A 26,692-nucleotide genomic window follows, 5' to 3' on the forward strand; every position below is an offset into this window, starting at 1 on the left:
GAAAGTTCGAAAAGCTTTGAACTTTTTAGTGCAAGAAGTTCGAAAGTTAGAAAGTTATTAAATTTTTTAGTCCATCAAGTTCAAAAGTTCGACAAACATCGAATTCTGCAGCATAATAAGCTGAAAATTCGAAAAGCGTCGAACTTACTTCAATAAGTTCGAAAATTCGACTTCTGTCGAATTTCTCGATATGGAAAGTTCAAAAATTCGAAGTCTTTCGAACCTCTTTAACAGCTTGATTCGATTGTCGAGACTTCTGTTCGAAAAAGTTCGCGCCATTCCTAGTCAGAAACAGCGCGCAAAACAGATGAGGACAAAGAAACACACGGGACGAGCGTACAGCTGTGCTGGTCTTCCTTCTTCACCAAAATAGAAAGGCTGCAAGTTTTTTTTAATTAAAATAAATTGATCGTCATTCCCTACAGAAGCCCGGTAAACAAAGTAAACCAACAAACAAACACGCGACGAACAAGAAAGACACCCAGATGCCTTAAAAATCATCAATAAAGCGATGGAAAAGCAAAATATACAAACAAACCAGTAGTTTAAGAAGAAAAAGTGTAACTGAATCAATACAAAAAACTCGCGAACAGACAGTAAGTAAATGAGGTGTAAAAATAGGGCGTTAATTAAGGGAACGCTACGTGACAACAAGACAGAAACCGTGAAAATAAAGGAAGAAGCTTAAAAAAAGTTAAACTACCAGTTTAATTTGAGGAGACAAAAAAAAAATAAAGCGAAGATGTGAAAGGAGGCAAAGCAGAACCTGGCCCATGTTGATGGTCCGTGCGCTTCCAGGACGTGTAATCTTTCCACGCTTGGACAAGCTCTCTGGGGTATCGATCGAACAAGCAGAAAATCCTGGAAAAGCGGATCAAGCGTGGGCTCGTAAATCGTGAAACAATCACCAGCGCGAAGGCGTTCTCAGAAAGAGAGTGCGAGAAAACGTAAAAATAATTAAAAAAAAAGCATGTAGCAGGAAAAACTTAATGGTACCAAGGCAAATCAATAGTACATGTTGGCCGGACGTGAAAACTACCCTTAAGGGACAATAAATAAAGATTCTTTAACTTTCTTTTTGAAAAAAAAAAAACGAAATGCGTTTTTGCCCTTCTTGGGAAACTATCCAGCGTCACCTAATCAAAGCCTATGCGCTATAATGTCGACGTCATCACTTCGAGATCGAGCTCAGACTCTGGATGAACACGAGCGCGGTGTCAGCGTCCGACTGGAAGTCGCGTTCAGACTACGCCTCGAAGAACTCTCCGTGTTCGACTAGGGCCTTATTTTCATATCGGCGAATATTCGAGTTTAAGGACGTTTTGTGGAAGATGAGGAGGTCGGTCAGAGGCTTTCGTTTATTCCAGGTGGTGTTGACCTAGCACGCTGCTCACTTTTGTTACGGAATTTCCCGACGCTCCTTACTGTGCCCGCAAACAGACTGACGAACAAAAAGTACAGCTTTCTGTGGTTTTGTTTTCCGGGCCTCCGGAAAGGTAAGTGACGTAAACAGTGGCCTGTCGGGTTCGGAAGGTTTCAGCTGCCGCTGAAGGCGATTGACGAGGTGGGATATGGTGGAGCGGTGCCGTCGTCATCTCTGTGAAGGCGGTCCTTTTGTTCGCGGCGTCTTCATAATTCTATGAAAAATTAACGCCAACGTCGCTTTCGGGAACAAGTTTGAGCTTCCGTTCAGCACCGCCATGTCCATGGAACGGCGTCAGTTGTCAAAGAGTTCTGTTCTTGAAGTGAGCACAAGACGACATATCAAACAAAACTGCTACCATCCGCTCCTTTCTGCTTGCTTATAGTTTTTTTTTTTTTTTTTCAGGCATAGCGGGAAAACATGGGCTGTCCTCAAACCAAAGACCAGTGCGGGAATCTTGTTTGATTATGCTCACGTATTTCCGTCTGACGTAGAAAACATCTGGTGTCAGAGATGTACACATTTTATTGGTGTTCAACTTTATAACGCCGTATTTTAAAGCGACTCAAAATAAATAAAAAAAACAACAAGAACAACAACAACAACAACGAGAGAGCACCGTTTGCTTCCACCATGTTGTCCCACACCGAGCGTAGGCAAACGTGGTCGTGTTGGCGAACAGCGCGTTTGCTTAAAGTAAGCGCGCTGTTCGCTTATAGATTATAGAAAGCGCACAAGATCGCTATTTGTAAACGAGTAAAAGGTGGCTTGAAATATAACGCAGATCATTCGTTCCAAACGACTTTCCTGACTAACCACCTAGCCGCGAAGGCGTATCAGGAGGATGCGAAAGTGCTGGCTTAAAAGGCTATAACCGTCGCAAAATAATTTTACTGAATGAAATATAGGGTAATTTTGCTCATAAATGACACGCAAGACGTGCAGTATTTAAAGCCTTTTATACGCGCCGAGATTTTAATTCGTAATGATAGAGGGTCAGTATAAAAATTGGTAGCGTTTGCTAACGCTGAATTACGAGCACTCATTCGAAAAGCGGGTTTTCGATTTATTCAAATAAAGCCCTAAGATACGACGATGAAACAACGGTACGTACCTTTTTGTGTTGGCAAAGCCAGACGTATGAAAATCGGCCCGCTTCCTTAGCTTTCCTAGTTCCCTGAAACGCAACATAAAAATTCAAAGAAAGACTCTAGAACAGTCATTCTAGAATTTAGAGTACCGTAAATGATAGGATCGTTTCGGTGATATGTTGCATTTATACTGAAGTCTTAATCTTTACATGGCTTTCATACTTATTGATATGTACAGATGACTCATCATACTCTAAAAAAACATGGGTGCAGTGGGTACACCCACAGGGTGTGTAAGTGATGCCACATATGCAACACCCATAAAGGTGCACAAGTACACCCCAAGACGAGGTGCATATATACACCCTTTAAGGGTGCATATGTGCACTCTTTTATACACCTTCAGCATTCGGGGGTGCACAGATACGCCCCATATTGGGGTGTGTCACTACCCCTTGTTTACACCCTCTATGTCGTTTCGGTGTGCAGGTACGCCCCAATTTAAGGTGTACAAGTATTCCCTTCTCTGCACACACGGAATGTTTTGCGAGTAAAGATACACCCACGCACAGGGTTTACTTTACACCTTTGTTTACATCCACCCCGCTCATAGGGAACATAGATACACCTCATTCAATGGTGTGCCATTTCACTCCTTTGTGCACCCACCTCAAGGAAACCCGAAAAAATTTACGTGCTCAGGTGGTTGCAAAAAGGCAGGTAAACAGAAAAAATGGATTGTTTTCAAATCTAATGGTTTATTAGACAGCCTATTCCGTAAATAAGGACAGACTTGCAAGCAATCCGTGATATGTGAAGATGTACACCGAAGCTGTTGTACAACTCAGAAGATTTCTGAGCAAACAAGAACCAAGGCGATTTTTAGGTAGTGTATATTCTCCCAGCAGCCGGCAGATTTATTTACCCGAAATTCTGCCGGCAGTCGCCACTCATTGGCGATACAATCACTTCATCGAACGACGTTTCATCGACACGCGATGTTTCATAGACAGCTCAGATTAACTTTCGTATATTAGCGAAAGCTGATCTGAGCGAAGTGACATGTACGGGTGGCACAGGTGGGGTAAAATTTTTGTAAGGAGCCGACGCAGACTGTTCTCACAAAGCGACGTGAACGGGTGGGCCGGGCCGGTGAGCACGCGCGTTAGAGATACACGCGAGAAATGTCCCTACAGCGTGCATTTCGCGTAACGAGTGACGATGAAAAGTTAGCGTCGACAAAACGTGTTTACAAAACATGCATCAACGAAAAGGCGTCCATGAAACGTGTTTTCACAAAACGCCGGGAGAGTAAGAAAGTCCGTATACTGCCTACAGTTCTCATATGATTGTAGACAGCTAATGGCAGGCCACTGCCGATAAAATTTCGAGGAGATTATTCTCCCGGCTGCTAGAAAATAGACAGTGCCTAATTTTAGAGGTAATCCGGAACAGAACGGTCAATTGCTGCAAAGGAGTAAGTAGCTGCGCACTTACGATGAATATACCAGACTTGAAATATGTAATCTGAGATATATGTCGACACGGGCACCGCAGAACAAACACACAAACACAAAAACGAAAAGAAAGGGGTATGTGAAGATTCAGCACGATGTGGCAGAAGGAGTAATTTGCCAAACCGAATACTAAACGCATCAGATGAATTCCTTAGACTTTTCTGAAGAAATCGCTTGTTGCCGATGTACGCGCAGGACTTTTCAAACACTGGTAGCCTTGGTACTCTCGAATACGTTGTCGCGGACGAAATCTACGGCAGCCCCGCTGGTCGCAGCACAGCACACAAGAAACTAGGCCGGGAAGCAGACATTCCGGGATCGGAAAGAGCTACTACGTCAACCGTGAAACCTTTACCAACTAATCACGCTCCTGCCGTTACCTGCGCCCAGACAGCGGAGTCATGGAATAAAAAAGCCTCCGGTTCTTTGGTCCGGCGACTGCGCACGTTCTTCCACGCTTTCAACTTAGGGAGAGAAAGAAAAAGAAAAGTAGGAAAATAGCAGCTTCTTCAAGGCCAAAAGAGGCTGCCCTCGCAAAGGCTTATCTTCAGGGTTATCCCAACAATGAGCACAACGAGAGGATTTGTCTTTTGCATCCTCTTGAAAGTTCAACCCAAATTTAATAGTGCAGGGGATGCTATCCGTGGTTTTGGCCTTCTTGCTGGTCCCGTGCTTTGCCTTATCTCTAGCTTAGAGATTGTAGTCACGTGATTCTACCCGGAGACCCGATTGGCCTAAAACAAGCTTAGCGTCTACTCTACTGTCAATACCGAGTGCACAGAACTGCTCCATACTTCCTAAGAAACTGCCCAACTCAAGAGGGACCCCCAAGGGGGAATCCAATCACAAGCTGATTGGGACGAGTGGCTATAGTCGGTTACAAGTCAACAAGGTAAGAGAAGCTCCTCCCACAAGCGTGATGCGCCCGTTTTGAATCTCTCCGCAGTCGAAAGAAGAGTTCACTGGAAACGCTCCTTGTTCCGCTTCAATGGATTCCCACTTGTCTCCGATCCCACTTTTTGAGAAAGCGACCTTTGTATTCATCGGAGAGGGAACCGAGCCCCTGAAAGCAGCCTTTGTATCCATCGGGGGGGAAGCTAATCCCCGAAAGTCGTATTTGTTTCCGTCGGTGGGGGAGAACTCTAATCTCCCTCTCGTGGCTTCCACAATGCTAAGTCAAAGTCGAAAGATAAAGCAAATATGTACAGAAAGGCAAGACCCTCCTCGCGCGTTGGCCGCGACGTCACGGAAACGGTGGGACGCTATTGGATGCGGAGGTGGCGGAGGGATATCTGATTCCCTTTGAGGGGCATTTGCCGCTACCTTCTTAGCCTGTAACTGACTATAGCGTGGCGGTGCACTGATACACCTAGACGTTTTGAAGGAAGAGGAGGATGCTCACTGTCTGTGTACATGTACACTGGCTTGGCAACGGAGGGTGCGTTTTCCAGGAAAAGGGTGCTTGTGCGCCTGATACACCCGACTACAGTCGGTTACAGGTTAAGAAGGTAGCGGCAAATGCCCCTCAAAGGGGATCATATATCCCTTCGCCACCTCTGCATCCAATAGCGTCCCATCGTTTCCGTGACGTCGCGGCCAACACGCGAGGAGGGTCTTGCCTTTGTGTACATATTTGCCTTATCTTTCGACTTTGACTTAGCATTGTGGAAGCCACGAGAGGGGGATTAGAGTTTCCCCCTCCGATGGAAACAAATACGACTTTCTGGGATTAGCTACCCCCTCCGATGGATACAAAAGTCGATTTCTTAAAAAAGTGGGATCGGAGACAAGTTGGAATCTATTGAAGCGGAACAAGGAGGGTTTCCAGTCAACTCTTCTTTCGACTGCGGAGAGATTCAAAACGGGCGCATCACGCTTGAGGGAGGAGCATCTCCTACCTTCTTGGCTTGTAACCAACTATAAACTCTTGTTTTTTCTTAGAGTGTATATTCTAGAAACGCGGACTTTAGCGCTAAAAAAAGCCGCGCTTATTGAAAAATACGCTGAAAATCGAAATTACAGGTTATACCTAGGTATAGTATTTGATTGTGCCATTTGATAAAAAGAAAATGCTTCTTTAGAACAAACAATCGTGGGCGTGACCTTTATTTTCTGACTCACATAGGGATATTCACCGGACGTGACGTTCTTAGTTGTTGTTTGGGTTAAAGGCTGGAGATATGCGCCGATAATCTGGGGAGCAGGAGGAGACGCGGGCGCGGGTACGTCCAAACGGCGAGCTCTGGTTGATGAGATTACTGGGTAGGCCTAAAGCTAGGCAGACCGCAAGTTCGTCTGCTTCTTTTGCAGCGGTTATGGTGACGTCAGAACGCCGAGCTCTGATTGGCTCTGGTTGAAGGATAGTGGGTAGACCTCAAAGCAAGCCGCCTTGAGATGTATCCAAGATCCTTCAATCAGAGCTAATCAGAGCTCGGCCTTCTGACGTCACCATAACCGCTGCAAAAGAAGCAGACGAACTTGCTCTCCGCCTAGTTGACTTCGTCACTACCGCACTCGTCGAACGCTTTAGGCGGCGGAACGCCGGCGCCCGGCGTTTGGCTCTCGTATTAGAAGGCGTTCGACGAGTGCGGTGGAGACAAAGGCAGCTAGCTTTATGTCTACCCACTAATCTCTCCAATCAGAGCTCTTCTCCTCCTCTCCCTCAATTTCTCGGCGCATAGTACGGTGCGTGGAACGCGTCTCCGAATGGTGTATTTACCGCGTCCCCCAAAAAGTGTTTCCTCGTTTTCCGCCTTATGATATTATAAAAGTCTCACGCTGTCGCCTGCCGCGATTCTGGTGGTGTCACGGTGGCAGCTGAGGCAGACGTCTGTTCTGCTGCGCGGAGTTTGGCCATACATTGGTTTGAATAGGCGAGCATCTCGGGGCCAACCACGGGACGCCTCACAGCCCCTAGCGGTGATCATCAGCACTAAAAGTGCGATTTGACTAATTTAAGCCGTTTTGGAGTCGCTCGAGTAAAACGGTATAACTCTCGGGTGATTGCAAACCTGGCGCGTGTGAGGTTTACGTCACGTCCATATTCAGCGGTAGAATAAACGAACGTGCGCCCCAAGGCCCCAAGCCAGGTCCGACTTGCTAGAAACAGCGTCTCAGCTGAGTCTGGAAGAAAAAAAGCACTGCCAAAGCCAGCGCACGAGCCGAGCGGGACTCAATGAAGATGCTCGCGCGCCCCACCCTCAGCTGAGACGCTGTTCTAGCAAGTCGGCCCACAGCAAACTGCCACCGAGACGATGAGATTAAACGCTCCTCTTTCACACTTTAAATGTCGTTTGCAATATTATGACGTCGCGGTCTGCTGATTGGTCAACGCTGTGTCGCACATTTAGTTTACGCTCTAACCGCGGGGTAGTGTTCGACGCTGGAGACGGCCTTTGCTCCGCCCCATTGGCCAAACTCTCCCAATATACGGCTATATAGCAGACGAGCGTCGCAAAACAGCGACGCTCGTCTGCTTTTTTTTTTTCGTAACTTTTACGTTTAGCCATTCAGATCGCAACATCCGAGACCATGACACTCCCGCTTTGGTGACGTCATCTGCTGCCACGATGGGACCACTTTGCATGCACGGGTGGAATAAGACGCTAAACAACGACAGTCGCGGAGACGCGTTGGAGGCATCGCATAGTTATAATCTCTGACAGCTAAAGGAACATCTGACGTGGCTTATTGTGTCCGTGCATCTTGAGTTTTGATTCGCTGTTCGGCCTCCTTATTTGCTAGCGCTGCAGTTTGTCTGCTTCTTGCAACAGGGGTTGCGTTGATGTCAGAACGATTGGCTGATTGGCTGATCGACAAAACAAATCAGTGAGTTGACTTTGAGGCATCTTGCATTGAGGTCTACCCACTATCTTTTTGATCAGGGCCAATCAAAGCTCGGCGTCGTTATGACGTCACCGGAACTCTTGTTCAAGGAGCAGACGACTTGCTCCCCGCATAAGGTACTTGAAGTGCCCACGCCCTTTGCTGCTTACAGGGAAGCTAAGCGGCTTTGTATTTGAGTATAACACTTGAATCATCTTCATCTGGCCTCTATAACCGCGAATATCAAGATTATTTTTTTCATTTTTTTTTTGGTGTACGGAGGCTGCGAAAATCATTTCCAAAATACCGCTGTGAAGCCCCTCCTTCCTGAAGCGTTACTTCATAAAAGGAGTTGTCGGAATCTTCGCTCTAACGCATCTTCAACGCCTATCGAAGCTATACACGCACGCTATTCCTATAAAAAAATCAGAAAAATAAGTCATGACTGGCGTCAGCGTGGGGGAATTAATATACCTTTCAACTAGCGACACGCGCTTGGCGGCCGAAAAATTCTTTTACACACGTAACGACCGGTAGGTGAGTTTTCGTGTCTTCTTGCGTTTAGTTACAGCTTCGGGAAAAGCGAACATGATAGTCAAATTCTCGGGATAAAAATACCCTAGAATTTTATCTAAATCGATTTTTATTTCTTCAAGAACCTCTTCAGCTCCTCTTTAAGTGATTGTAGCTCACTATAGCTCCTATTTATCGATTGCAGTTTTTCGTTACTCGAAAAAAAGTAATCGATTACAACTACAATTACTCCTGGTAAAAAACGTGGTTAATTAGGGTACTTAATTACTCGAGAAGAAAAGTGATTGATCTTTACTTGAAGAAGGAACCTTTTTTTCAATTCCTTCAGATTTTGAACATGACAAATATGTCTTTCCGTTTGAAAGCGGATCTTTCGCACCCTTTATTGTTGGATTAGACTCACCGAACTAGGCACAAATTATCCTATGAATCAAATAATTTCGGAAGTCTATCTTCCTGTTGAAGACTTGGTTCAAAGATTCCTTGCGAGGAATCATGTAGAAAAAAATAAGGCCACCGTTAGAATGGGGAGAAAAAATAGCAGTCGTTACACGTAAGCTTAGTTCTTCTAAAAGTAAGAATATTACTCTTGCGATTACTTCCTAATAAATGTAATTGAATTATCAAAATATTACCCTAAACTGTAATCGATTACACGTAATTTGATTAGTTGTAATGAGTACCACACAAGTCCGATCATTTGCCAAGAACGACAACCCCGATTTGATGAACTCTAAGTTGAGCGTGCATAATTGTGCGTTCCTCCTCCCACTCAGCATTGTATTTTGCAGTCAATGGATTTGAGTTACCGTAAAATACTGCGTGAAAGCCCGCCCAAACTTAGGGACGTATAAAAACATTTAGGATAGGCCCTTGTCATCTTCATGAGCAAAAATGCAAAAAGTTCCCATGTTAGGGTAGGCTTCACCTCTCAGCGCCGGATTCCTGGGAGAAGCGGCTGACGAGGAAGAGCATCTCGGTTGTGGGCTCTCAAATCTGAGCTGAGCACGACACCGTGACGTCACGTAATCAGGTAACGTCACATGGCCATGTAACGTCATGTGGCGTCAAAATGTCACGTGACGTCACAATTTCTTTGCTAAATTTAGTAAACCAATTGTGACGTCATGTTAATTATTCCTTAAAGGGATGGTTCAACGAAATTTGAAATATACCCGTAGTGTTCAAAAATAGGTTGACTATTATCCATAATATCCGTAAATGACAATCGGACGTTTGCTTCTTGAGCCTGGTGGCTGTATTTTTCGTTATAAACGGCCCACTCTAGCAAGCTCTCGGAGAGCAACCAGCGGAGAGCACGTGACATTCGACGCAATCGTGACGTATTTCGTCTCGGGACGAGCGAAGCTGCACCGAGGCTGACGTTGAGAGGATGGCCTATAGTCGGTTACAAGTCAAGAAGGTAGGAAAAGCTCCTCCCACAAGTGTGATGCGCCCGTTTCAAATCTCTCCGCAGTCGAAAGAAGAGTTCACTGGAAACGCTCCTTGTTCCGCTTCAATGGATTCCCACTTGTCTCCGATCCCACTTTTTAAGAAAGCGACCTTTGTATTCATCGGAGAGGGAACCGAGCCCCTGAAAGCAGCCTTTGTATCCATCGGGGGGGAAGCTAATCCCCGAAAGTCGCATTTGTTTCCGTCGGTGGGGCAGAACTCTAATCTCCCTCTCGTGGCTTCCACAATGCTAAGTCAAAGTCGAAAGATAAAGTAAATATGTAGAGAAAGCCAAGACCCTCCTCGCCCGTTGTCCGCGACGTCACGGAAACGGTGGGACGCTATTGGATGCAAAGGTGGCGGAGGGATATCTGATTCCCTTTGAGGGGCATTTGCCGCTACCTTCTTAACCTGTAACTGACTATAGTAGTTCCAGCCACCCAAGCAGCTGGTTTTGTAGGAGTTTTGAGCGACGGGTTAATCTTCTATAATCTTGTAGAGGGACTATAGCCAGGGCTGGATTAGGGTACGGGCTAAGGGGGCTGCAGCCCAGGGCCCCAGCCTGCCAAGGAGCCCCGTGCTGGCCCCTAGAAATATTAAACAAAAAAGAAACAAAAGGCTAGTTGGTTTCAGTTTAAAACAGCTCAAACCTAAAGGAGGATCACATGAGCCTCTGGGCCCTGGCTTTCTAGTCAATATTCTTGCCGAAACGTTGCCTTCTTTAGACGAGCTGGTGTTCGTGAACTCGTTGTAAAAGACTGCTAAGTAACAAAATGTTAGCGCTGCCTCCCACCCTAGTCTCGCCAAAAAGTTGCCTTCTCTAGACGAGCTGATGTTCATGAACTCGTGGTAAAAGAGTGTACTAGAGTAACAAAATGTTAGCGTTGCCTCCCACCCTTCTTGTGGAAGGGAGCAAAGTTGTCGATGATGGCGATCCCGTTTGAAGTCTTTTCTAATAGACGCCAGACGGTAGGACGGCCACGGGGTTCTCTATTGTACTGGGGCCCCGACGAATTTTGCGGAAAATGGTGGCGTGGAACGCAAGCAAAGAAAGTGTTGGCGAAGGCCACATGAGCAACATACATACTACACATTATTTTTTTTTCTGCCATTTAGCGTAGTCCCATATAAAAAGTTTCCTCCGAAATGACAAGTTTCAAAAGAAACAAAAAGAAATATCGGTGAACCTCCCAAAGCCATTCTTTCTAACCACTAAAAGGCTTGAAATGAGCCGGCTCTTGAGATGTCACCCAAAAGTTTTCGAGAGGCAGAAACTGCAAGAAACTGCTCTGGAGCCTGTGTCTGATCCCAGTGATCTGCCAGTGCGAGACAACGCTTTTCTTGCCTCTGAGGTATGACCTATTATTCTTAGCTAAGAGTAATACGTCAAAATGGATAAAAAAAAAGTTCTTAATTTGTCGGCAGAAACACGTACTGTGTAAATAAAGTTCTAGACTTGGTCACACACAAGTTCATAGGAACGCGGAGTCATTATTTTCAACATTTCAACGGATGTTTACGAGGCCCTGCTCAACATGCGTGACACTTATCATTTTCCCTAATCGTTCATTGCTTTGCATTTTGTAGCCCTTAGTGAGTGATTGGCTATTTCCGAAACAGCCTCTAATCCAGAACCGAATCTGCTTCATTTCCACCCAGTGAAACCCTAATTTCCTAATCATCGCCATCTACAGATACAAAAACCTTCCTAGATATATCATAAAATGAACGATATTTGTACTTTATAAGTTGGTGAAACATACATATTGCCGTCATGGTAGTTACCACTACCACTATCGTCATCATAGTCAGTATATCACCACCATTAGGGGCCTCTTGAACAGCCTTAGCCCGGGGCCCGGAATTCCTTAATCCGGCCCTCACTATAGCGACTTCTGGGACACACAAAAGAAGATTCTCGGGAAGAGAGCAGTTCCTCCTTCAGCTCTTCTCACGTCGTGGTCGGAGGAGAGCTGTCAGTACCTGTCAAGGTTCCTAGACGGCCATTACAAGCGAGGCGTTATTAGCCCTGAGAACGTGGCGTGGCGCCACTTGTCAGGCCTATCGTCGTGACGTAGGATAGGGGATCACGTGACCGTTTCCTGCGCTCTGCGTGAAGGGTGAAGAACGTAAAGTGTCTTGGTGTTCATTCTTTTTTAATACTACGAGTGTTTAAGGTTTATTTTAATCCAATGTTTCGTTTCACTACTCCACCCAGTCAAGCTTCTAAATCGACTACCGTACGAATGTTTCCGGGGAGCCCGTTGCAGGCAAGCAGGAAAACGGTCGCTACACGGAAGCGCGGCGGCGTGAAGTAGAGGTCAACTTGTTGTCGTTTTCGGCGGCTGTATCGCGCACCGCAATGGGTGCTTACGCAGTGCGACCTACCGTTGAAGGTAGGAGAATTTTTTGTTTTAACTTCTAGTATTCGACCGGGCACTTCGTTACAACTGTGTACCCCTTCTCTGTTGTGCCGCCTGTGATCAGCATCAATGCGCTCATGGACAAGGGCCACGAAACATCCCGTCTATTGCTTGAGGGCAAAAATGTCTTTGAAGCGGGACACGTGTTCTTCTGTAGTATCACGAAGCTGGATAAGGATTGCTACACGTTTATTAGATTCATTCTCCAAACGTCGGCACTGACTTCGAACCCGCACGAGCTGGAGCTAACATTGAATGGAAGAAACGTCGGTGACACATCGTGCTAGTAAAGAAACATGCCGTGTATCATTACTTGGTTAGGTTTTATGTACCTACCGGCCGGCGTGCTGTGAAATCGATCGAGGAGCTCGCGGCCAGAGCCGGGAGCGAAACAACTGAGTACTCTTAGAGATTGCGATTCGTGATGAACTGTGAATGCGGCGCCTTTTTCTAAACATAATCGGCCGTCTCCCGTTGCTTTCGTAACTTCTCGGGAATAAAGCAAAAAAAAAAAAAAAAAAAAACAAGAAAAGAAACATTTTTGTGGTTTAGTGGTAACGTACTCGCTTCCCAAGCCGCGAGTCGCAGAATTGATACGGTGCATCTAACTTCTTTCTTTTTTTAATTTCTTTTTATACCCATCGCAAGTGGGCTCATTTTCGTCTTCTGCGCATGAGAAAGGAAGTAGCGGTGACGTCAGAACGGCCGAGCCCTAATTGGCTGATCGCGACCCCCGATCTCAGCGTCGTCTGCTCCTTTGCAACGTCGTCTGCTCGCAACGTCGTCTGCGTCTGTCTTACCTTTCCTGAGACTTCGCCTTTCAGAGAGGGCAGACGAAATTACTCGAGCGGTACGTTGTTTTTGTCTAACAACTAGCAGACGCGCACCAAGGAGGGAAGTCAAAGGACTCACTGGCGAGGTGTCCCGAGGCGCCGAGGTTTGTTTGCTAAGAACCGAGAGTGAGCGTGTTAATGTCCGCAAGTTCCCTTCCAAATACTTCTTCCCTCCTTTCGTGTGCGGCGAGACTCCTCACTCTTTAACGGCGTCGGCGAGTTGGCGCAGTTAACGTCACCTGCTTTACGTCTGCTAGTCAAAGCGGTGGCTGCTTTACCTTTCCTGCGTCTGTCGGAGATTCACCGCTTTTTTACCGGCGAAAGTCACCGTTGCCTCAGAAAACAATGAGATAACAAAAGGAAGGACCTCTTAATCTAAAATTGAGGTCAGCGATCAAAGTATAAGACGGGAAGGGTTCACAAGGGTCGCGCGGGTATATTCCATTCAGCACGCCAGCCGGTCGTGGGCAGACGGTCGCCGAGTAGCAGTGCCTGCTAGGCCCATCTGCCGTGCTCGCTTGGTCGTTGTCGGTGGAATCGTGGCCGTTGGAGCTTTTCCCGGGTGTTTGTGGATCCAGCGTTCTTGTTCGTCGTGGTCTGTTTCAAGTACTTTTTACTTTTTTCTTGCTGCTTGATGTCGGGACGCGTGAGAAGCGCACGTAGAAAAATAAACGTCTGTTGGTCGTCGCAACCGCGACGCTGTCGGCCATGCTGATTTGATCGTAAGAAGTGCGTAAGACAGCTTCGGAGCTGTCATAGGATTTCGTCGTAACCTGCGCAAAACTTACGAAAATTTCGTTTCGTGAACACGAATTTGTTCTCAAGTTTTGTCTTACGCATATTTTTGGCGTAAGATCGTTTTGTGAGCCTGGCCTCTGGCCTCTGCACTTCCGAAAGTCACAGAAAAGGTAAGACAGACGCGGACGACGTTGCAAGCAGACGACGTTGCAAAGGAGCAGACGACGCTCAGATAGGGGGTCGCGATCAGCCAATCAGGGCTCGGCGTTCTGACGTCGCCGTTACCCCCCCCCCCCCCCCCCTTGCGCAAGAAGGAGACGAACTTGCCCTCCGCATATATACGTTTTTGAAACACAGGTGTTGTAACTTTTGTGCGATGTCAGAATTTTCGAACGATGAATATTAAAGCGTGTTGGTAACATTTAATTTCATAAAAAAATATCAGATCATTAGGCCAATAACAGTTGTTCATGTACAGAATTGCTTTTTTGTTTTCTTCTCTAAAAGAAATTATGCAAATATTCCTGTAGCTAGGTGTATTAGAGTTGTAGAATTGTTTTGTTTGTTACCCTACAATATAAGTGGATGGGTTACAAAAAGAAAAAAAAATACTTGCTAACACAAGTGTAGCTACTTGTATCAGCAACATTTAAAGTAAAATAAATGGAGCCGCATAACATTCTCACATTTATGCAGCTGCTGGTTGCTTAAATACCACTAAGCTGCGAGTCTTGTTATCCTCTGTAAATTACCCTTTCAAGACTTCTAGCACTCAGCTCTACTTGTATTGCTTGCCGCTAACTTGTACATGCACTTTTAACCCCATTGTTCAAATGATGTTGAAACTGTATGAGAAAGGTACTGATATGCAGGGTGAGACTGTTCACATTTATGAGTCATATTGGATCTGCTGATGCTTCTCTTTGAGGTAGATGTGGAAGCTGATGTTTGGGTTGGTTGCGTAACTGCGGCATTGCGGCACCGAACAGTTCTTAGCCATTGCTGCCTGAGCTGAAAATCTGCCTAAGCCAATCCACGCGTGTACTGACCAGGCTTCAAACACAGAAAAAATGCGAAAGTACCGAGTGAACGGTTTTCGAAGACCCCGACCAAAGCGAGGCGGAGTAGCTGGCCTTGTCACGTGATCCCCCATCCAACGTCACGTAACAGTCGAGCGATCGCAGCGCTCCAATTGGTCCCACTCGGGGCCAATAGCGACATCCGCTAGGTGCTCTTTGCTAATCGTTTAATTCGTTTTAAAATTCCTTTTCGTGTCTTTTTTTAACGAAGTAGTGATGCGTTCGATGTGGTACTGCTCCTTTGAACACATAGACCAAAAAAATAAGCGCCAAACGTTCGCTGTAGTGTCCCTTTCAAGGTATAATAAACATGAACACGGGATTAAGGGATAATTTATTTGCCCTTAAAGGGAAGCTGCAGCTGATATGTATTGCTAGTCAGCGATAAAGAAGAAAACAGCTGCATGCGAGCACCGAGCGCAAGAGCGCGTGAAGCGAGCAATTCATTCTACCGACGCCATGAGCAGTGCCCGACTTCCTTGATCCTGTAAATAAACGCGAGTTTGTAATAGGAGTAATGTACAAGGTGATTCAAGGAGAGGCCAGGTTCTTTAAATCGATCGCGAAATTCAGTTTCTTAGCCTATCGCGTTTCGACTTTGTGCAGCGTTGCCCGCAGATGGTGCATTTTTTTGCTTAAAATTTGCAAAGAGCGAACTTACCTGAGGAAAAAGTAAAGAAAGAAAAAGGCTTAGCTCCCATGGAAACGCAGCGACGCCACCGGTCTTCAAACAACACGGCGCCGTTTCGCATGGGAGACAAAAGATGGCGCAACGAACGAGCCTACGGCGCCGAGAGCCGGCGTCTTTAAGCAGACGATCTTTTCGACTCAAAAGCGGCGCGCGCTCCGCAGGCGGCGACAGTCGCAGAAACAAAAAACAGGCACGGTAACAAGAAGGAACTGCAGTTCCTTGTCTGCTAAAGACGCCGGCTCTCGGTGTCGTATGCTCGTTCGTTAGCGGCAGTTGGCGTCGCGACCGCTTGCGCCATCTCTTTACGTTTGCGCCATCTCCACGTCCACTGTCAAGCAAGTCGCAAGTTCGTCAAGCGGCGTGACACAAGTGGCCCAGGCATCACAAACTGCGGAGGCCGTTTCTTCTATGGTACTACCATTGGAGGTCATGCTACGGGATCGATTAATCTGTGGCATCAAGAACTCCCATCTCCAGCAGTAATAGCTAGGTGAGCGAGAAATCACCTTCGATCGAACCTACGCGATGTCCTGGACAACGGAGTCTGCTACAACTCAGGAACGCAAATACAAGGTAAAAAAAAAAAAAAGAAAAGGCAAGGCGACAAGTCGCCTTTGGGCAGTTAAACCGTCCAAAGGCGACAAGTCGACAGAGAAACCCTGTTTTCGCTGCACACGAATGCACTAATAGGATGATTCCCAACACGAGAAAGCGACATGCAAATTTTGCACCAAAAAGGGTCATCCTGGAGAGGCATGCTTCAAACGCAAAGCTCAACGCAAATCCCAAGAGGAATCGACAAGTCACACGCATCAGATGACAACGTCGCAGGTAAGACGCTTGAGGATCATTTCGCTGTCAACAGCTCATCGTGGAGCTGCTGGTAAAGGGACGACAACTTTCCATGAAAGTTGACTCTGGAGCACCGCATTCAATATTGAGCTCCGATTTCTTAGAACGCCTTTGGCAAGGGTGAGAAGCTACAAGTTAACGAACAGTTCAAGGACCAAAGGGCTAGTCTGGACCTTTACATCAAATCCCCACAAGGGAGCAAGCCATCTCGGTCTGGATTGGTTTCCCGCGCTGGACATCAAGGTTTTGGGAGTAAACACCATGTCAGCAACAACTTTTGAGAAACTTCTTCCACTCCACGAGCAAGTGTTTTCGGGACAACTTGACGGGCATGTCTTCGAACCGTTGCTCATCGACCTGAAAGATGACGCAGAACCAAAATTTCTGAAGTGTCGACCAGTTCCCTTTGCCCTGCGTTGCGCAGTACAGGAAGACATGAAGAAGCTTCAAGCACAAAACATCCTGGAGCCTATAAATTCGTCCTCGCGGGCAACACCCCTAGTCATCATTCGCAAGAAGAAGTGCACGCTATGGATGTGTGAAGGTTATCGGTGCACAACCAACCCTGCACTCAAGCCAAACGCGTATCCGCTTCCCACCGGCGCCGGACTCGTTTCCTTTGTTCGAGGAGGGAACATTTTCTTCTAGATCTGCAACAAGCATACCCGCAACTCCGAGTCAACGATGCCACCGCAGGACTTTTGAACGTGACGACAACGATGCGGCTTCCGCGTTAAGCGAGTGCTTTTCGGAATTGCGGTTGCAGCACTGCTCTTTTAACACTTTATGGATACACTGTTGGCAGGAATCGAGGGCACAGGAGCATACCTTGATGACATCATGGTCACAGGGGCGACAAAAAAACACCTACAGCGTTTGGAAGTCGCTCTTCAACGTCTTCGAAAAACCAGACTTCGCGTTTCCCAAGAAAAATGCAAATTCAGTGTTTCGGAGGAAGAATTTCTAGGTTATCACTTCGATGCCCACGGCGTCAGACCAAGAACCGAAAAAATCAAAGCCATCATTGAAACTGCTGAACTCAGCAACAAAACGTGGTCCAGGCTTTTCTTTTTAATAGCGAGCTTCTACAGTTGGTTTCTGCGGTAGAGCATCCAATGTAGAAAGGCTATATCGACGCCTAGACAAAAAATTGCGGTGGCTTAGTTCGGTTATGCCAGGATATACGTAGCGTGAGCTTATGCGCAATGAGAGGCGCTACCAAGCCACTCCGGTGCAGCGTCAGACTTGGCTATGCGCAACGGTGGCACACAGCTGGGCACGCGGCGGCGCCAGTGCGTCTGCCGCGGCTATGACGTCACTCCTCTAAAATGCGCAGACTGAGGCATGAGCGGCGGCGGCGGCTCCGGCGCGCCAACTGTGCGCCGTGTGACGTCACTGGCCTTCGCGCTTGCGCAGCACGGCTCTTTGGGAGCCACGCAAAACTGCTCAACCTCGGCCAATGTAGCTCACGCTACAAAACACGAAATGGCATTAGGGCGAGGAAGAGTGAGATGCTTTCAAACAGCTGAAGATGCTTCTAGGCTCAGAACCAGGGCTGGCACAATATGATGACAAGCGACGACTAGTTTTGGCTTGCGACGCATCGCTACGGCATTGGGGCTGCCTGTCACAGATGAACGATAATGGAGCAGAAGTTCCTGTTGCCTACGCATCAAGAACACTCTGCAAAAGTGAGAGGAACTATGCCCAACTGGACAATGAAGGACTAGCCATCACTGACATGAAACACTTCCACCAGTACATCGCTGAACGACATGTTACTGTGTAAACTGATGATAAACTTTTACTGGAAATAATGAGTCAAGATAGAAAGATCCCGGCAATGCTCTCAGCTCGCACGACCCGGTGGTGCCTTCTACTTGGCTGCTACATCTGCCATTAGCGCTGTCGTCAAGGCAAGGAGCACCAAAACGCCGACGCGCTCAGTCGTCAGCTTTTTTCCAAATGTGACGGACGAACCGGTACCTCGAGGAGGTGTGCTCCCACTTGAAGCTAAGGAGTGCCCACCTCTTACAGGCCAGCTGATTGCACACCTGTCTAAAGAGAACCCGACTCTGTCGAAAGTCTATCAAGGACTGCAAGACGGTTCTAACGCAACTTGGAAAAGAGATGAGTTTTCACCATACAAACGGCCAGACCTCGAACCGGCAACCCAGAATGGCTGTCTAACGTGGGGAGCACGGGTTGTCGTACCACAAGCGGCACGCGAGGAAGCGCTGAAGATACTGCTTGCCAACCGCCCCTGTATCTTGGCGATGAAGGGCACTGCCCGTAGCCATTTCCGGTGGCCGAAACTTGACTCGGACATAGAAGCAACTGCGGCTGCGTGTGAGACGTGCCAGAAACATCAGCGAGCAAACCTGCAGTTCCGACACCTAACTGGTCACCTTCCACTCGATCTTGGGAAACCATACACATAGACTTGAGTGGAGCAATCGAGGAACTATTGTACCTAATTATCGTTGATGTTTGCTTAAACTAAGTGGCTCGAAGTGTGTCGACCTGACATGCATCATTGATGCGCTACGATCGGTATTTGCTACTTTTGACGTGCCGAGAATGTTATTATTTGCCAACGCACCAAATTTGGTTTCGCACAAAATGGATAAGATAAAAAAAAAAACATACAACACTCTATCAGCGCACCATACCACCCAGCAACTAACAGGCAAGCAGAAGAGATGGTGGGCGAAACGAAGAGAGCACTCTTCAAGCTCACTGAAGGTACAGTTTAGTGCCGAATCGCGAGGTTCCTATTTCATCAACACACAACGGTTTTATCTACCACGGGGAAAACCCCTGCGAAAGCAGCGATTGGCCGGTAAATAACCACACCACTGGATCGCATGAATGGGTAGCCTTGGCTTCAAGTAAGAATTGGGAAATTCCGAGAGACAGAGAAACAGCTGAATGTTCTGCAGGGCAACCCGTCTACGTCAAACATATCATGAAAGGCCGGCATGGGTTCCAGCAACAATTTTAAATCAGTTAGGACTTCGATTCTTTCTAACTAGAACAGGGGACAGGAAACTACAGCGACCAGACAGAGACCATATACGCCACCGCCAACTCAACAAGGAAGGAGGTACATCTTCGTTCCTAATATAACCAGACGCCGAAATGCAAAAGCAAGGAAGCGAAGACATATCAGTTACAGGAGAGTCGGAGGCATATGTAAGCGACAGAGCCAACTTGGGCACCATTGACGACACCGCGGACATCCAGGCGGACTCCAGTCCAACAATAAGATGCAGCTGAAGTACCAAGCTGCCAGCACATTTGAAGGATTAGGATCTTCGCATTAACCTAGAAGGATAAATGATATGTATTGCTGCTAGTCGGCGATGAAGAAGAAAATAGCTACAAGCGAGCTCCGAGCACAAGAGCGCGCGTGACGTGAGTAATTCATACTACCGTCGCCATAAGCAGTGTCAGACTTCTTTGTTTTTGCAAATAAACACGACTCTTTAATGAAAAGAATGTACTAGAGACAGCTTTTTTCCTAAGAAACACACTTAACTCGCCTTCATCTAACCTCCAGAATCCCGAATATCGTAATAAGGCTTTAATTTGGTGCACGGAGGCTGCAAAAATTTATTTTCAAAGTACCTCTCAAGGCCATCTTTCCCTGAGCGTGATGTCATATCCGGAGTTTCCGAAATCTCCGCTCTCGCGTACGTTCAGCGCCTATCAAAGCTTTGCACGGGCACTCTTGCTATTTTCAAAGAGTTTAAGAAAACACGTCACGACTGGTGGCCGTGCGGGATAATATATCTGGCAAGCGTGCAATTGCACCTCCTGCCCAAACAAGCGACACACGCTTGGCGGCCAAAAAATCTGAGTGTGACGAGACAAAGCTGGTCGGAGGTTCTTCGTTTTTGCTCCCGTTTAGTTACATCCTTGAAAAAAAAAAAAAAAAAGAACGAACGTGGTATTCAAATTTACGGTATAAAATTATTCTAGAATTCATCTCTAACTCATTTTAGAGCGCAGCTCTTAGGCGCCCGTTTACGGCTTGAGCGGCGTCGTTGTCGCCGTCACCGTCGCCGTCGCCGTCAGCGTAACCGCGAAACACCTCCCCCCCCTCCCCTTCCCCCCGAGGACCTCGGGAGGACCTCGGGATGACCTCGGGTTCCTTCGGGAGGACCTCGGAAGGACCTCGGGTACCTTCGGTGACATCGGTAAGGGGAGGGGGTCACGTGACCCTCCCCACCCCTGAGGTCACGTGACCCCCCCGCCGAGGTCGCGTGACCTCCCCCCAAGTCAAGTAACCCTCCCCCCCAAGGAAGCTTGGCCGGCTTTGAACCAGAGACCTTTCGTGCAGCAGCCCGACGCCGTACATGTCCGCCAATTTTAAATTAATTCGTTCATTCATTAGGAGGGGGAGGAGGGAAGAGGAGGAGGGGATGAGGGGAGGAGATTGAAAGATGAGGGCAGGAGGAGGAGGTGAAGGAGAAGGACGGGGAGGAGGAGGAGGGAAGGAGATTGAAGGATGAGGAGAAGGAGGAGGAGGAGGCGTATACCCTTCCCTCAGTACCCTTCCCTCCTCCTCCCGAAGAGCTGCGCTCTGATTCGGCGTTGCAGGGAATTGTAAACGGCTTTCATTTTTTTTTTTTCAAGAACCTCTTTGCTTTAAGAGTCTCGGCAGGGACAATACATAAGTGGGGGAATCCTTGCCAAATTTTGAAGGGTGGTGGAAAATGATTGTGTGTAGTCTATACGCAACAGGGTATGCAGCGTCACGGCCGTAGCCTCAGTTCAATATACAGGACGCGACGAGAGAACGGTAATTTGTGATGGGTATTTTGAGCTTGCCCGCATGTCATACTTTGCTTTGAAATATGTCACAAGTTTGAATGTTCGTTATTTTTTTCCCAGAAAAACGTTCACGGAAGCCGATAGGCACCTATCAACTTAAAGTATCTTTAATATCTGAAAGGATAATGCAAAGGGCTTACAGGCTGATGAGCGCTTCGGCGAACAGTGCGTCCCAATACTTGACGATAAACTCCAAACTGATGACTTTGAGGATGCTCGTTCCCTCGATGGTATCGATTCGGAAAATATCAGAATGCATTCCCTCGGCTATCTTGACAGACCCTTGGGGAGCATTCCTGTCAGTCGAATAACAAAACAGTTATAGACAAAAAAAAATTTGCCGTGCCGACAGAAGAAAAGTACTCCTGATGGATAAAACGCGAAATACAGTAAAAAATAAAGTTAATAAAATGACGGATCAACCATACGAAGTTTTCGTTATTGAAATGAACAATGTATCAAGAAATACACCCTGCAGATTCTTGTTCAACTCATAGTGAGTCGTTTGCTAAAATGAGCAATATAAATTGCGAATTTCCTTTCATTTTCATTTCATGTTTTTTTTTCATATTTGTATAAATTTAGTGATTTTATATAACACTCTGAATGTAAAACTCGGTGCCCTGTTATGTAATAAAGTATCGATCCTCAGACTCGGTCTTCCTACTGAAATCCGATGTGAAGTTTTTGCCCTTAAATGCCAAACAATGTTTCATCGAATGAAATTATTTTTTAAAACTTGCTACATGGTTATTACTTCATTGATATTCATAAATACGTTTCATATCCAAACTTCAATACCTTAACGAAAACGGGAACGTAACAAATTTATAGCACCTTATGGCTTTAACACAGACTCTTTAAACACATTTTTTGTTAAGTGTGACGATCATTGGAACTGCCTAACCACCGATGCTGTAAAATAGTCAAAATGCGTGAGTTTTCTTGATAGCATTTTTAATACTTAAATGTGCTTGTATTTTGAGAATGCTTACCAACCTGCTTTGGCAGTATGCTAAGGGGACATGCACTACGGGAAAACATTTGTTTTTTAACGTTTACGACAACTGAATTAAATTGTTACTGTTTACAGTCCTAGATTTTTTTGATTTTTATAAATTTAGTGTTGCTTTGATACAGCAGTTTTTTATGTTTGGAGATATGCGCATGCAGAAAAAAAAACACGTTCTCACGCACACGTGGGGAATGGAAAAAGACTTAAAACAGCCTAGAAAAGTAAGATAAGTCACTCCTTTTAAACAACTAAGCGCTATGAACCACGAAAAGAATGTGCGAGACGAATTGTATGTGAATAATTGAGAATCACAAAACGCAATTTTAAAAAGGGCTAACAAAGATTCTTGTGGAAATGGAGCGTGCTGGTTAAGTTACGGTGTTTGTGGAGAATAACATAGAGGACGAAAACAGGACGACACGTTTCTCCAGAGAAACGTGTCGTCCTGTTTTCGTCCTCTATGTTATTCTCCACAAACACCGAAAGATTCTTAAATTTTTCATAAATATGAAATAGTACGCATTCTAAACAAACTTTTATAGTTAAATTCTGCATAGTCCAAAGCATATGCATGTCAACTTTGGTTGCGATGGGACAATATTAAGAACAAAAATTCCTCTGTGAAACTGTGAACACGTTCCAAAAACACACGAAGAGAAAACCGCGTTTGAGTAGTACCATAGACGTGTGGCAGCACACGTTCGCGGCAAGAAAAAAATATTTGTTTACTGTTTTTTATGTGAAAACTTGGAGGTAAAGGTGACTGCGATGTAGAGGAGACAGCTAGACCTACTCCTAACATAAACGTGATAACAAACAATGTCACAAAAAAAAAAAAAAAAAAAAAAAACGCGCACGCAAAGACGGCCTAAATTTAGGCTCTTGGTTGCCGGGAGTTCTTCACTTGCCTATTTGACTAATTTCAAGATAATTACCGGTCTGCATTATTTTTATATTTAAAATATGAAGATTAATATATATTAGAAACACCATAAAATCCAAAATCATATTTTTTGAAAAATATTACCGTTTTTCGACGGCACGTTTTAAAACAAATAGATAAATGAAGATTTGGCGCTGCAAAGTTTTCTGTTAAACAAAGTTTAGAAATTGAGCTGGACCGTTGAGTGCCCTACCAGGAAATATTATACGTATTAGCAAGAAAAAAAAGACAATCTAAAAATCAATGTCTTAATAAAAAAATAATAAGAAACAACTCGTGCACACATAGTTTTCGTTGCGCATTTTTGACGTACTGTCACACCACAACACCGTGTTACAATGAAGGCGCGCTTTTTAGAAGTATATTTGCCTCTCTTTAACAAATATCTAGAGAAACATGACCTTCCCGCTTGAAACAGAAGCACAGTTCTCCAGTTCACTGGCGTAGCCAAGAATATTTGCGGGAGGAGGGAGTTTGGAGAGGCTAGAATGGCTGGGGGAAGAAAGGGTTGGGATCTATGCATATGCATATAAGGTCTACTTCATTTCCCATCTCGGGACGGGAGGCTGAGGAGCTCCTCCTCCCCTGGTTACGCCCCTGCTCCCGATGTCATCCCAGCCATATCACGTTTCTGAGTCTCAGAGAGAAACTGCTGACATGCCGAAATGATTGCTGCAACACAATACCTCGCGATCCTGGCGCTTATGCGAACTTTCCACGAATCATCGGCGAGGTTTTACAATGCGAGCTTCGAGTAACGCGAGTAATTAAAATGCTCACAGCGAATCCATGACGTCGGCGAAAGTCAGAGGTCTCGTCTGACCCGTAATGGCCATCATGTCTCCAAACATGCGATCGGTTTCGTCGAAACGACGCGGAGCCGGAGTTTCTGAAGTTGACTGGGCGGTGTCTGATCCCCCGTCGGTCGAATCATCACTCTGAAATGCAAAGGATCATGTCTCATTTTTTCTCCGCGCTGCATCGGAAGCCTGGTTAACCAGACGGTGACGTGCTCAGTGTGGCACAAAGATAATTTGATTTCCACTCTCATGGTGATTCTTCCTTCACACTGGATTATGGTAAACTTGATTTGAGCTAGTTCTTTTATAGTAACCAAGTGTAAGGTTTCACTACCAAGGAAGAAAAGAGGGCGAGTTAGAAAAAGACTGCAATTCATAGCAACAATGTACTATAATCACTGACAGCATCAGAATCCAGACGGTGTGGCTTATTAAGTTATTATGTTCACGTTTTTTTCTTCGTTATTTTTTTTTCGGTATTTTTATCTGCTAGTGCAACAATCTCATTGTCTGTATAACGGTAATGAGATGATCGGGGCTCTTCACGACCTGTCTTTCTTAAGTTGGCAGGGACCATATTTAATATTAGGTTATAATCTAACGTCTAACGGTTTCAAGTATTAAGGGTCATAGTTATTGCAACAATGGTAAAACAAATGTTGTGTCCGACAAGGAGAGTAAGTAATACGATCTATTGCTGAAAAATATAAACTATAAACCTTGCAAATATTAAATGTTACGATGTTTATTTTACTGTTATCTAAAAGATGGTCTAAAATGGCGCTCACTCTAATGATCTTATTCGTGCATTCAGGAAGAAATCATTGTCGACACATTCTCCCGTTTGTCTGCTTTTAAATGCGCAAATCGTATAATCATGCACATTCCTTCTGATCTTGGCTGTTCAGTTCAGTTCAGTTTATTGTACCTCAAAGATATTTCAGATGAAATGCATTGAATGAGGGGGGATCAAATGACATATACAGATGGCAAAAAAGTGACAAGGTAAATAATAGGAAAACGCAAAAAGAAAACAAAAAAAACTACAAACCAATAGAACAGATATCAGAAGATAACATGTGGAAAAAGTAATTAACAGATAAACATGTTAAGAATCAACGCTTTTCAGGTGTGCCTTGCATAGTTCACGGAATGTCTTAGGGCTGTCTTTTGGATTTAATAATAACTGACATCTTAAGTAAAATGGCGTGACGACGAGTGGGGAGCATATAATTATCGCACCTTAGCCAATGAGATTGTGTCATTAGTTAGTAAAAACTTCCATGGACGAACCACGAGTCAAGGAGCACGGGTACCTTCAGCTGTCAGTGCGTAAAACATTCAAACACCACGTTTTCCCAACTAGGACTGAAAATTTTAAGGGTCTCTTATGTTATTCCTTAGACGACTTGAAGGCGAAAGCCCATGCTCCGATACATTAAAGACAAACCCCTCCTAATGTGCTGAGTTATTCTTCTTATTTTTCTGAGTCATCCTTCTAAATGCGCTGAGTCATCCTCTTAATTCCCTTAGTCATCCACTTAATGCGCCTAATCATCAACTTAATTCGCTTTAATTCCTCTTAATTCACTTCAATTCCTCTTACTTAGCTTTGTCGTCTTTCTTAATTTGCTTTGATTACTCTTGCATCTCCTTAATTTTTTTTTAATTCACTTGGATTCCTCTTAATTCGTTTTATAGTCCTTAATTTCCATTGATTACTGTCACTTTCTTTATTTACTTTTAATTCACTTGAATTCCTCTTAATTCATTTTGATTCCTCTTAATTCGCTTTGTCATCCCTCTTAATTGCATTGCCTCCAATTCGCCTGAGTAGTCTCGAACACGTTTTGATACCTTTCGTGTCATCAACGTGTTTTCGCTCAAGGACTTTAAAGGTCGACTATATTATGAGACATATAAGGCTTTCGCCTTAGTTCATATTGTTTATATTGACAGGGAGATAGAGCGGCAGCTCTCTCTTCCTGTTAAAACTGACTTCCCTGAATTAATATTGCGCCTGTTTCCCCATGTCACGTGGTCCAGCTGTTGAACGAGCTCAGCTGAAACTGCATCGGTCTGCTTCATTACTGTTGGCGTATTTACTAAGCGGACGCTTTGGAAAATCGCAAAGTGTGGAATTTTCCGTGTCTGAATAGCGGAAGACTAAAACATACAATTCCTTAACTAAGCTCGGCCCCCTCACTCTTGCATCGCTGTCCTCCAAACGTAGTTGAAACTATAATTTTCCACGCTGCATAATTCATGAAACTAAGGACTGCTGACACCGGCTTTGAACAATTTGTGTCCTCAGTGTCTGCTGACGCAATCGAGTAAGATATGGTAACAGCTTTCCCGGGAAAAAAACATAAAAAAATATCCACACAGATACCCACTGTTCGCTGCTAAAGAAACGATAAAGATCGCCAGTACCGCACTAAAAAACCCCAAAAGCCCGAAGAAATACGGAGCGCAAGCATTAGATTATCGTGTTTTTTTAGAGTCTACCATGAAAAGATCTCCAAGCGTTAGTGTCTGCTAAGATTGCTTTCGAACTTTCGATTTACTTTATTAGTTTTGTTCCTTCTTTCCATCTACAGAAAAAGGTAGGACGGTGTCCATGCATATTCAGTAGGC

The 26,692-nt window shown here is 45.4% G+C and overlaps 1 protein-coding gene across 1 annotated transcript in view; it reads right to left on the reverse strand.

The window, feature by feature from the left end:
• LOC8052594 (serine/threonine-protein kinase haspin homolog) overlaps nt 1-26,692 on the reverse strand; it is a 74,504-nt gene that overhangs the window by 26,748 nt on the left and 21,064 nt on the right. Inside the window, exons 4-7 of the mRNA XM_042286951.1 lie at nt 24,036-24,193; nt 21,438-21,593; nt 2,538-2,600; nt 767-861 (exon numbers count right to left, since the gene is read on the reverse strand). Coding sequence (XP_042142885.1) covers nt 767-861; nt 2,538-2,600; nt 21,438-21,593; nt 24,036-24,193 — 472 coding nt within the window. The remainder of the gene's footprint in view (nt 1-766; nt 862-2,537; nt 2,601-21,437; nt 21,594-24,035; nt 24,194-26,692) is intronic.

Source organism: Ixodes scapularis, unplaced genomic scaffold (assembly GCF_016920785.2).
Source record: "Ixodes scapularis isolate PalLabHiFi unplaced genomic scaffold, ASM1692078v2 PGA_scaffold8__174_contigs__length_109621045, whole genome shotgun sequence".
Lineage (NCBI taxonomy): Eukaryota > Metazoa > Arthropoda > Arachnida > Ixodida > Ixodidae > Ixodes > Ixodes scapularis.